Source organism: Oreochromis niloticus, linkage group LG18 (assembly GCF_001858045.2).
Source record: "Oreochromis niloticus isolate F11D_XX linkage group LG18, O_niloticus_UMD_NMBU, whole genome shotgun sequence".
NCBI classification, from domain to species: domain Eukaryota; kingdom Metazoa; phylum Chordata; class Actinopteri; order Cichliformes; family Cichlidae; genus Oreochromis; species Oreochromis niloticus.
Window position 1 is genome coordinate 15,328,070 of NC_031982.2, and position 12,931 is coordinate 15,341,000.

Genomic DNA, 12,931 nt, shown 5'->3' on the forward strand with positions numbered 1-12,931 from the left:
AAAAACTTCAAGGCACTTTCATATGGAATTAATATAACTTTATTCTCAAAGAATTGTTGTATTTAACCTAAAGCTCATTGTAATCGTTGCTTAAATGTAGTACAAAATGTGACATTTGTTGATTGTGCTTCACAAAATGAGTTTACTATAAACCATTTTAACTTTAAAACCTCATTTTTAATCTATAGGCCAGTGTCCCAGCTGCAAAGTGTTTTTTACATTGGCGGAATAAAAAGACAGTTGTATAGGTTAGCAGAACATGAATATGCCATACACACAAGTAACATTATTTACCCCATGGCTAAGCACTACCTGGACTTTCATAATAATAACGATCCTTCTACACTATAAGGGCTTGAATTAACCACATTATTCTTTCAGTACGGAGAGGTACTAGACAAAGAAGTCTTAACCAAAAGGAACCTTTTTGGATTTGTAAAATACAGGCCACTAAAAATTCTGGCTTAAATGAAGATTTAAATTTTACATCTTTGTTATAAACTTATATAAACTTGTTATAAACTTTCCCTTTGAAGCTGCATATATGTTAGCATCAGTTGATTTCCCTGTGTTGTCTTTTTCTTGTCTGACTTGGATTGAATTTGAGCTCTTGCATCTGCCCAGGTTATCCTCCTATTGTTGAAGTTTTACTGGTGGAATTTTCCACTCTCCCCCTGAGTGGAAGTTTTCTACTACTTGAACACCACATGTTGAAGACCCCTAGGAAGAAGAGATTCAGTGTGTTCATGGACCATGTTTTCACCCAGATGAAGGCCCGTTTGCTGAAGAAATATAACCAAGACATAAGAATAAAGGCATTTTTATTGTATAAGAAAAAGAAAGTGCCTTTGAGGTTTTTTTTGGTATTTTAGGCATAACATTGTATTTTTGCAACAACAACTTGATTCCCAAAAAAGTATTAGCTAAAAACTGGGCATTTCTTAGCATGGTGTGCAGTGTGTGCTTAGGAGAAGACAGGCCTTTAAAAAAAAACTATTTACAGCAGATGAACAGTATCTAAAAGTCCTTAGAACACAGGAAAAATTCCAAAAACAACCTGACAGAAGACCTGAGAGATGCATCTGGCCCTGCAGTTGATCCATCTACTGTTCATCAAAGCCTGATCAGAAATGGTCCCAGTGGAAGGATAGCTGTCAAGAAGGCATTCTTAAGGAGAGGAAATAGGGGGAAAAGGCTGAGGTGCGCAAATAACACAAGATCTGGACTGGCAGTTGGTGCCAATAGGGCTTATTGAGTGATTAATCCAAATTTAAAGCTTTTAATTCAAATTGCAATCAATAAGTGCAGGGGAACTCAAGAGAAAGTTACAGAAAGTTAAATCATGATGGAGGGTATATCTTTGTTTGAGGCTGCATTTCAGTCACTGGTGTTGGACATCTTGTTTAAATTGATGGAATTATGAACACAGAAAAGTACTGTCAGATTTTGACCATGCAATACTGTCTGGAAAGTCTTGATGTATCCTCAGTCATACAGGTAAGGAAATCCCAGAAAACGGATTTGCTTCATCTGGACATTTCCAGTGGAAAAAATGTTTTGTCACTAATCCAAGTGAACCTCATGGGCCATTGTTAATCAGTAGTTTAAGTTTTGGTAATTATGCATATTTACTATTTTTAAGGTTGTGGGAACCTGCAGTCAACTCAGACAGTGGCAAAACATTTCTCCCACTGAAAAAACAACGTCCAGATAACACAGTCAACTTTCTGGGTCCATCTGGAAAGCATATGATTGGCAGAAGCTTCATTTTTCAGCATAACAGTGACTCCAAACACACTGCCAGTGCAGTAATAGTATACCTTAAATGCCCTCCAATAAGCTATTCCTAAAGATTATTGAACAAAAATACAGGAAAGCTTGCCAAAGTGAGTTCAGGCAGTGTTGAAGAATAAAGCTGGTCATACCAATCGTTGATTCTCAAGTTTGTGAGAACTGTACAAACTCTACTTTTGCCTTATACACTGCATTTCATCTATGCACATTTCAATAAATCACTGCATCTACTTAAAGTTTTCCTCGCAAAATCTAAAGAAATGGGGGAGTGGTCCAAGACCTTTCCCAGTACATAGTGGTATGATTTCTCTGTGCCTGGAATTGTCCCTTTACAACGTTATGTGCTTTCCCCCCTCATTTGACTCCAAGAATGTAAATTATAGAATTAGCAGTGTTACCTTAAACTGCCACCAGGAGGTGGCATTTTTCAGCCACTGCTGAAAAAATATAAAGACATCGCCTCGCATTAGTTTGTGTTTTGAAACGACCACATAATTTTTATCTACTTTTAAATAGTGTTGTATGAGTATTGGGACTAATTTATGTCTGTTTTCTGTTCAGCTGCATTTTTATTTTGGGCCTCGTTAAATGTTCTCCATAACAGTCAGCAGCCCCATAAAACATCACATTATCACACAGTATTTTAAGCCATACGAAGTGAAAATGCCGCTATCTAGATTATGACTGTGATGTATAACACTAGATGACCTCATCATCTGATTCCGCAGTCACCACCATTTGTCCAGTGCTCTGCTTGCGCATGGTATGAGTTTGCAGCTGCGCAGTCTCGTCAGCGCCGACTGCATTTGAGGAACGAGTGGACGTGAAGTTTCTTGCTGTGAATAAACCGTTTCCGCTGGTCTTTCAACATAAAGCACCTGATTTGGCCGCATTGCTCGCAGCTCCTGCCTCTCCTACTATTTTGCTTCGTTAAACACACATTCGGATTTCCGATATTTTTCTCGCTCCCTGTTGGTGGTTTGACAGTTCTTAAGTAGGAAGGTGTGTGTGTGTGTGTGTGTGTGTATGTGAAATGTGTTGTTGATGCGGAGACTGAATCGGCACATATCTGACAGTAGGAACGGGGTCAGCGGTGAAAAAGAAGGACATATCGCAGTCACGTCGTCCCCCTGGTGACTCCTATGTCTGTCAGCGTGGTGGGTCTAACCCAGAAAATCCGTCTTTTTACAATGGGTTGTGGGAGATCGGCTCAACTCGGAGAATCCTCTTGCAGCTGTTTAGAGAGCCGGGGATAGGACCAAGACGTTGTGTTGAACCAATGAGGGTGGCCTCCTCTCTTTTGTCCTCTGTTTTCGGCCGGGTGTCTGGCAGCCAAACCGTGCACAGTGCGTAAATGCGCTCGGAGCAGGCAGCCTGAGCTCCGAACAAATGTTGAAATCCTGTCTTTTTCTGACACAGTGGTAGTTAATCGATTTCTTCATAGTTCCGCTGAGCGGATGGAGTGAATTGTGCAGACGGGGGGAGAGACAGACCGCAGTTTGGTTGCGTGTGATGATAGGAGACACAATGACGCTCTTGTCTCTTTTGGGTCGGATCATGCGTTATTTTCTCCTCAGGCCGGAGACGTTGTTTCTGTTGTGCATAAGCCTGGCGCTGTGGAGTTATTTCTTCCACACGGACGAAGTCAAGACCATCGTCAAGTCCAGCCGGGATGCGGTGAAGATGGTGAAGGGGAAAGTGGCGGAGATGATGCAGAATGACCGGCTGGGAGGCCTCAGTGTCCTGGATGCAGAGTTCTCCAAAACCTGGGAGTTCAAGAATAACAACGTAGCCGTGTACTCCATACAAGGGAGGAGAGACCACATGGAGGACCGCTTCGAGGTGCTCACCGACATCACCAACAAGAGCCACCCGTCCATATTCGGGATATTTGATGGTCATGGTGGCGAGGTAAGCTGGAAGCAAGAGGTTACGAGGGCCCCCTTTATTTAATTTAATTTTTTTTAGCAGCACAGTGAATTTGGCAGGTAAAGAGAACGTGATGTATTTTAGAGTGCAGTTTTATTTAATGCTGCTAAATTTATAGATACTCAAAAATTTTTGATTTTCTTAATTTAGCCTTGTTGAGTGGGTTAATTTGCTACTAATCAGGGTTTGAAATAACAAAAGTTAAGGTTACAAACTTTCCACAAGGGTGGCAGAGAGCTCCCCCTCCCCACTCCTGCATTGTATTCCCTTGTTTGAACACCTCCACCACTGCCAATCAGGGAGGTGACTTGGATTTCATCACAAAGGGCTTTGTGTGTGTGTGTGTGTGTGTGTGTGTGTGTGTGTGTGTGTGTGTGTGTGTGCAAGAACAATGGTTTGTTGTATGTGTGTGTGTGTGTGTGTGTGTGTGTGCCCTCCAGTCCCCGTGTTATCAAGGGTCAGTTGTTTCTCATGATTGCCTGAAGAGCAAATGTCCTGCGCCATCTGTCACACCATCACCACTGTCCCACGGAGCTCCCAGTATAGGACATATTGTTGCAGTGATAACGTCTAAGAATAAGAGCGCCATGCAGCTATAAAAGTATGGAAAAAAGGAAGTTTTGTCCCTAAATGCAGCATATGCTCAATAAAAATGGTCTGCTGTTCCTGTAGAGCAAATAGGAACGAGCCTGAGTCATAAATGTTATTTCTAATTTGGAATATTTTCCACATATGTATTATCTGTTGCACTTTATGATACAGTCCATGACTTAGCTTGTAATTCCTCCAGATTTAACTTGAAATTTTAAATGTATTTTTGAAACTGGATGAAATTTGGGTGAATTTTTATTTACCTGCAAATACTTATAAGAAACCTACATGTGATTAAAAGGGTAGCAGTTCTACTGTAAGTACTTTTAGGTAGTGAGTAACTTCAAGTACTTTACAGGAAAGAATACATAAATCATACCCTAAGTAATCTTAAGCAGTGACCAACTTTGGGGTATTTGAGTACAAAAGAAAATCACTACTTCTACTGTAATATGCATTACTTTTGGGGATGTGGGCCATTTTATGAAGTGGCTTAACCTTACAGTTTTACACTGTAAATATGTCCCACCTTTAGGGGCATGGGCTGTATTGTAGAGTGGCCTAAACCCCTTTCTGACCATTTACTTTTAGAGGTGGCAGTTGTATTGAGGAGTGCCTTAAACTCCCCATCTTGAATAATAAATAGATTCTGTGTGGGCTGTGTTATAGAGTAGTCTAACCTCCCTGTCTAACGTTGTAACTCCACCTTTTTTATGGTCTTGGGTCCTATTATAGAGTTATTCAACCTTGCCCTATGAGAAATAAGCTCGAGCAGCACTTGCAGTATTAAGAACAGCTTTATTGTTCATGTTTCAGCTTCTTGTTTTTTTATTGGGGTCACCATAAAACATATCAAAAAGTTTAAATTGCATATGTATAGAGCAAAACTTGAGTTATTAGCCTTTTATTCTGGTGTACCTAATAAAATTGCACCCTAATTACAGAACAAATTTCATTAAAATTCCACATTAAATTTGAAGAAATAGTGTTACTGTTTTCTTAATAAATATATCAGTTTTTATTTTTATTTTGAAAATTAAGGAGTTGTGAAAATGTTTTTTCATTTCTTAATCTAACTTATTTCCCTTCAGAGCTTTTAAATATCCACTTTAGTATCATTAACAGGCCAAGAAAACAAACTGTAGTTCACATTTGACTTGAAACAGTGGAACTGGGATTTTTGCTTAAAACTATTTGAAACAGTAAATCAGAAGAGTTGGTGATTACATCCAGTCTATCCTCTCTTTTAAGCACATCTTAAGGGATTCATTAGACACAGGCAATTAATTTGCTGTCTTAAGGAAACAGGCATTAGTTTGTTAGCTCCCAGAAATGCTGTAACTGTTGGCGTCCGGATGTGTTCAGTCACACGGAGGTAAACAAACAGACTGTGTTTAGCCTTTCTGTCTCTTTCTACTGTGTAAACAAATATTTTTCTTTCCTCTAATTCCCAATCTTGCGCCCTCTTTCTCCTTTTCACACTCAGTGTCTGCTGTTTTTCTTTGCTCCCTTTTGTTTCTGTAGTTCATAAGTCAGATTTGTGTTGCTCTGTCTGGTTTGTTTATATGTGTTTTACTCGTTTGCCCCCCTTCTTTTTATCAGTAGTCACAAAGGCTTTGGACTTGTATTGGTTTGCTTTGACATCGACCTCAGCTGCTTTAGGGTCATTAGCATCAGTGCACAGAACACATGCTGTAACATGCAAACACAGTAACCACAATTCCCAGTATAAAAACTAGGCTCTAGTAAAAACAAACTACGTGGGACCCTCAGTGCTAATGATATGCAGGTACAAACTGTAGGAAGTGACATTTGTTTGCTGCTGATCTTTTTTTGCACTTTGGTGCATTTGGAAACACACACAAACCCTCACACATCACCAATACTGAATGAAGCCATACTGCCAAGCCAAATATGGGCAGATAGAACAGGCCGTCTCTGAGTGCAGGGTGTCCTGGCTCTGAAAATATGCACAACATTCCTCAAACATGTCTCTGTTTTTCTCTATAGTTTTTTTTGTCTATCAAGGCACAAATTGTAGCCTTGAAATATAAAAGTCAGCACAAGCTGCTGCTCCATTTTTAACTTGCCTTACAGGGGGAGAGACTATTTGCTTTGACTAGTTTACATCTTAAACGGGCTTTCACGTTACTTTGCTGTACAAACTAAAATTCAATCCTGTATGCTGGCTCTGGGAAGAAGTAGGATTTAATAAAACAGCAAAGTTAACAAGAAATCAAGATCCATAATCTGTATTTTCACTTTAAATGGGGCTGAGATGATATTTTACATTAGCTGATTAAATGTAAAGGCTGTAAAATACTGGAGTCCTTCGAGAGGTTTGTAACTGCACTCAGTCTGGCATTTCCTGCTATTTACTGCAAATGGAAATTTACACTTGAAGCTCTTTCCCTGATCCAGCCTCCCTCAGTGCTTCTCTTCCATTAAATAAATTGTTGAGCACAGGAAGCAGACAGGGACTTGATTTGTCCCTCCTGATAATTAGACATGCCTTCCACTGCACATAAGTGCCAATTCCATACACTTCATGGTAAATATTTTGAGCAATATCACGGTTCAAATGTCAACTGCGCTTGTGGATAAACCTGATAAACCTGATAAACCCAAGTATTATTTTTTATTACTGCATCACGTCAGAAGGGAGCAAAATGAAAGCGCGTGGACTGAAGGGCACAAAGTGTCCTCGTTTCGTAGGAGCTGTGAATCTGAAATATGAACGCAGGGACATCAAGATGGTGTAAAATGCTCCCATTTTTAGATTTGATTTGACAGCATTAGCATAATGGAAATCTTGGCGGAGAAAACGAGGGTGGAAGCAGATATGTGAAGGGAGGAGGTGGAGGAGTGGGCTGAAGGAGGAGGAGGTTGCTCAATAATTCAGCTCTGAACACCTGGTATTAAAGCACTCCTCTAAATTAAAGTTGTGTGGCCTGGCGAGACATAAAAAAAATCTGAATCATAACCTTATTTATTCTGTCTTTCAAAGCTGGGGAACATTGTATTTATTCAACACGATGAAATCTATCCATATATTACAGCATCAAAAGTTATATGAAAAGCCACCAGAAATCAACATTACATTTATAAACAGTATATCCAATAAACAAATCTAGCAGGCATTTAATAAAAAGAGTTTGACTGCTGACCACTTTTCAGTATTTGTTCATTTTTGGCTCTGTTTTGGGCAGCACCAGTTTAGGGAAACATCTGTTTGCTATTTCTTTCTACTTAGTTGTTATGATCACAGGCGCTGTCCTGTGTCTAATCCTCTCTGTGCCTCCCTTCTTCCCCTTCTGACGTCTTAGGCTGCAGCTGACTATGTGAAGGCCCACCTGCCCGAGTCCCTGAAGCAGCAGCTGCAGGCCTTTGAGAGAGAGAAAAGAGAGAGCGCTCTCTCGTACGCCAGCATTCTCGAGCAGCGCATCCTGGCTGTGGATCGTGACATGCTGGATAAGCTATCTGCAAACCACGATGAAGCAGGTCAGAAGGAGGAGGAGGAGGAGAGTGGAAGGAAATGGGGAAATAAATATATGTGGTCAGTGTGTGTGGGGGGGAAACTTTGAAACTAAAATTGCCATATGAGACAAATAGAGGAAGCATGTCTCACATGTCTTGTAAACACACTGTCCAAGCACTTCTGCCAAGAAGTGTCAAGAGTATTCCTTTAGTGCACTTTAATATAAAGGTGGCTGTTTGCGTGAAAGTTGGCATTTTAAGAGCGGTGCTTTCGAGTACTCTCATTTTCACGCTCTCTGCCTCTTAAGGGACTTGGTGGCATTGCAGAACCTCACCTATGAAAGAAAATCCTCACAATTTTCCATCTAATACCCTCTCATCTCGGTACTCCCACCTGACATTTACGTCTCTGACCGAGTCCTTCTACAGCCCACTCGAAACGCTGGCTGAATTAGAAGAGTGAGATGATTGTGTAACACTATGCTGATCCAGATTTACGCTGATGTTTCAGAGAAACAGTTCAGATTGATCTGCTGGTGGCATTTGATACATCTGCCTGGGAAAACAGTTTCCTCATATTTTTGACCTACTATTATTTTTCATTATTGATTTTTTTTTTTTTTTTTTTGGGTGACAGTCTGCCACAGCATCTCCTCAGGATAGTGAAGATACAGTTAATGACTGGCCACTGGCACAATGGTGTCTCTATAAAATTAATTTTAATAACTGAGCTTGATCTAGTATTGACCCACAGGTTAGCAACTTTATTATGGAAAACTCTGTTTCTTAGAGTGGCCTCTACATGTGTTTCATCCTCTCTTTCTTTACAGTTTCCATCAGTGATTTAATGTCTTCCTCTTCTAATCATCTTTAGATCAGATTTTAAAGCTCACAGATTCATATATATCATCGAGCATATTCTTTAAGGCGTAATTTAAGTTTTATCCTCAGAAATCCCTCTGTGGTAGTGTGGAATTAAATTCATTACAGGAAAGGTGCTGCTATAGCTCACTGGGATGAGTGGGGTTTGCTGCAAGTCATTCCACCATCCTCTTCCTGCTTTTCTATCCACCCTCAACATTGTATAATAAAGGTAAAATACAAAAAATAAATCTTAAAAACAACAAAAAACCCCATACATGAAACATATCTACTGTGTGCATTGCTGTAGTGTAGTGGTGTACAGGTTTGCGAAGCAGCAAAACATCCTCAGTTTGAGACCAGGAGGTGACACAAATCACTTGAGTTTTGCATCGATAGGGGCAGCTGGAATAAAAAATTTGCCTAATCAAATATTTGGAGCTATCAGAGGTCATGAGTTACGTTCTCAAAAGCCAGCATAAACCAAACAAAACCTAGTTTTATGTATTACTATTAATCTGGCATAAAAATGATTTGTTATGTTTTGTGGTGTGATTGAAATAAAAAAGTTAAAAGATAATATAAGATCTCAAAGATGTGCCTGTAACAATTCTGAGGTGTTTTTTTACTTGTAGCTGGTTACAGTACAAAAATGATTAGTGTTTGAATTTTTGTTTTTGTCTCCTCTTTGAATTTCCCACACAGGAACGACATGTCTGATAGCGCTGCTGTCAGATAGAGAGCTCACAGTGGCCAATGTCGGAGACTCGCGTGGTGTGTTGTGTGACAAAGATGGGAATGCTGTCGCCCTATCACATGACCACAAGCCGTATCAGCTTAAAGAGCGCAAGAGGATCAAGAGGGCAGGTAAATAATGAGTGTAAGGGTGTAATATAAAGCTTAGGCGTTGTGTACCTGCTGTGGATATGGGGTCCTTTGTCGCCATCTGTTGGTCTGTTCTGGGAAATCACTGAGTTAAATTCAATGCAGTGTTAGAAATAGGTTGTGATTAAAGTTATTTCTTAAACTTTAAATTGGAATTTTTACTCTTTTTACTTTTAGGAGGCTTCATCAGTTTTAATGGATCGTGGAGAGTCCAGGGAATCCTCGCTATGTCCCGCTCCCTCGGGGATTACCCACTGAAGAACCTTAACGTAGTCATTCCCGACCCCGACATAATGACCTTTGACCTGGACAAACTGCAGCCAGAGTTTATGATCCTGGCCTCTGATGGCCTGTGGGATGCCTTCAGTAACGAGGAGGCAGTGCGCTTTGTCCGCGAGCGCCTGGACGAGCCTCACTTTGGTGCCAAGAGCATCGTCCTACAGTCTTTCTATCGTGGCTGCCCTGACAACATCACCGTCATGGTAGTGAAGTTTAAAAGTGGAGCAGGGGGGAACAGCAAGGCAGGGGAGTAGGTGAGGGTCGAGTTTAAAGCTTGCGTCATGATCAATATATTTTTCCCCCCATCTTCTGGATGTATCAGTAAGTACATCATCACAGAAGGACTGGGAGAAGTATAGATTTCGACTGGGCTTTTAACTAATGCACACACATACAGAGAAATGTACACACACACACACACACACACATACACATGCAATGATATGAGAAAATGAAGCTCAATTTAATTTGACTTGATGGAGAAAAGGGCATTTAAATACAATACAGTTCACAGCCATCTGCTAAACGGATGAGGAATTGATTAAAATATTGAAGTACAGTACCAAGACTACCAGACATGGGGGGGGATCTTTTAACCAGCACACATTAGACTGTGATGACATCACTGCTGTTTACTGTACATGCACACGCACACGAGTGGTACAGCTCCACTGGAGGCTTCTTCAGAGGAGGCTTCAACCAGTGCCTGCACAACAATTACTGTGCATCTGCAAAAACACCACCCGGCTTGCTGCATTTTGATGATTCTCTGATTGTATGCATTTGTTAGACTTTCAAACGGGAATAATAATTTCTCAAATGTAAGAAGACTCCAGTGGATCCATACCTCTACTTCATTTCTGATGACAATACACACATATCACTTTTGAATATTAAGCACCTAGTTTGTAGTTTGAGGAGTGACGGTAAAGCTTTTGGAGATTTATTGTTTTTACATTTATTTAAAATCCATGCTCAGTACAGCAGATTTTAAAACTAAGCAGTCACATAAAGAGAAGAAGGTAGAAGGTAAGCACTGATGAGGGCTCGTGGCTTATTGAGCTGATAATTTTCTTTTTAGGTGACACACATTTTAAACATCTTTAAATTAAAGATCTTTTTTTAAGTGATGCTTGAAGTCAATTTTGGAGTATCTGATAAATATTTTTAAATATTGCACATCAATTTAATCAACTTAGAATGGGCATAAAGATGATCCGAATGTCCATAATTTTTCAAAATGTGTTTAAATGTCGAGAGTCAGCTGTTTCATTGCATTAAGAACGACAAAAAAAATCAGTTCAGGTTCTTATCCTTCAAGATCTCCAATAGAGTGGACTCAGATGTTTCTACGGCTATTTAAACATTTACATCTAGTTCCCAGACATGGATTAAGCATGATCCTAAACCATAAACTTTAATCAGTGTCGATCTTCATTTAATTTTTCTTTTAGCCTGGGGCTTGTTTCAATCTATGCCTGGGAAACCTGGTGATATTTTTTTGACCTCTGAAGAATCCTTAATCAACATTACCCTAACTGAGTGACTTTAAAGGCTGAAACTTAACATTTTTAAAGTCATTTATCAAGTCTGTAGAAGGTGTGTGATACTCAAAAGTGAAATTTGTGTGAGGAATGCGACTTTAACTACAACACACACATACACCACATGAGCCACAACCTTATAACCACCTATCAAATATTGTGTGGATCCTCCTTGCCAAACACCTCTGATCCATCAGAATGTATTCACTGGAATTCTGAGAGGTTCCTTTGGTGTGTGGGACCAGGATGTTGGCACAGGATGCTTTGGCTCATGTGGGTTTCACGGTGGTGGCTCTAATCTGATGCCCAGTTGGCTCTCGATTTTGGGGTCCCTCAAGTTATTCGTAGGCAGTCTTATATAGTGGTGGAGAGTGCGTTGCCTTGCTGGGAGAGGCCATTCTTGGTCTGCAGCAGTGTTTAAGTGCATGGGTGAGATGTCATCAAGGTTACTTGCTCCACTTGTCAGTGGTTTTAATGTTGTGGCTTATACATGTAACTTCCACAGAAATACGTATGGTTCTAAAAAAAATGCACTTTTCAGATGTTTATTTTTTGGAATGGTAAATTCTTGCATATCAGCAAACATAAACACTGTTTACCCTCAGCAACGCAAGAGGGTTTCACCCTATGTCGAGCCCGACACTCACCTTTTTGCGCGGCTACGGAGCAAACGCAAACTGTTCCATCCAAGTGGACTTACACTGTCTGTATCAGGGCATGTGCTTCAGCTTAACCATGTTCACGAACGAATGACCTAACGGCGTGCAGCAACGGACACTGGTGGCTGCCTTTGACCTGCGAAGCACACGAAGCGGGGAGGTGCAACGGCCACACCTCGACCACGAAAGACTAAAAGACTAAACGATGTCGCATCACGAACTGTACAGCTGCAGCCAGAATGCTTATAATTAGAAATACGATATGCTCCCGAAGCAATACAACTGGTGTCAATGACGGCAGCAGTCCGTCAAGGAAAGTTACCGTAAACCCTACTTGATTTACTGCTGTTTTAAATTCACCTTTTACCACTGTGCATCATTATTTCATCAGTCGAGAGAGAGGATTTTTGTTCCTTTTGTTTTCTTTCTTTTATTTTAACAGCTTACCCAATGCCTTATTTATTATGTTTTTTGGATGTCTCAGGCAGATTGCCAAACCAGTATAATGTATTTTCGGTTTTGTCCTTCTGTACATGAGCAGAAGTTTACAATAAAACAAATACCCGTGATTTTAACGTGAGAAAGCTGTAAGTATTAAACTCTTTCCTCTGAAATGTATCAACCGTTCTCATGACAGGTATGATCAATTTGAATGTGTTTATTATTTCCACATTAAATGCAATGCACATCACCTGCTGCCAAGTCTGTTGGAGAGCTCCACTGGAGCACTTCAGTCTTAAGTGCCTTCCGTTGCAAATATAGATGTTGGGGAGATGCAAACAGCTTCTCGTAGTTTTACCTCAAGACATTTCTTTTAAAGAATTTGCTAACAACACTCACAAAGGCTAGGAGGGTGAGGTCACACTAAGATTGGGGGAAAACACGTGACATAATCGGAGAGTTTCTGGGATG

General features: G+C 40.3%; 1 protein-coding gene across 1 annotated transcript; it reads left to right on the plus strand.

Moving 5' to 3' along the window:
- The first annotated feature begins 2,759 nt into the window (after positions 1-2,759).
- On the plus strand, positions 2,760-12,710 carry ppm1la (protein phosphatase, Mg2+/Mn2+ dependent, 1La). The gene is made up of 4 exons (XM_003437927.5): positions 2,760-3,705; positions 7,641-7,815; positions 9,358-9,519; positions 9,715-12,710. The coding sequence occupies exons 1-4, from the start codon at positions 3,307-3,309 to the stop codon at positions 10,068-10,070; spliced, it is 1,092 nt and encodes a 363-aa protein (XP_003437975.1). The 5' UTR covers positions 2,760-3,306; the 3' UTR covers positions 10,071-12,710.
- The last annotated feature ends 221 nt before the right edge of the window (positions 12,711-12,931 follow it).

Coding starts and splice junctions, on each gene's coding strand:
- ppm1la (XM_003437927.5), top strand. CDS start 3,307: ATGATAGGAGACACAATGACGCTCTTGTCTCTTTTGGGTCGGATCATG. Junction 3,706..7,640: donor TTGATGGTCATGGTGGCGAG/GTAAGCTGGAAG, acceptor CTGACGTCTTAG/GCTGCAGCTGACTATGTGAA. Junction 7,816..9,357: donor TGCAAACCACGATGAAGCAG/GTCAGAAGGAGG, acceptor TTTCCCACACAG/GAACGACATGTCTGATAGCG.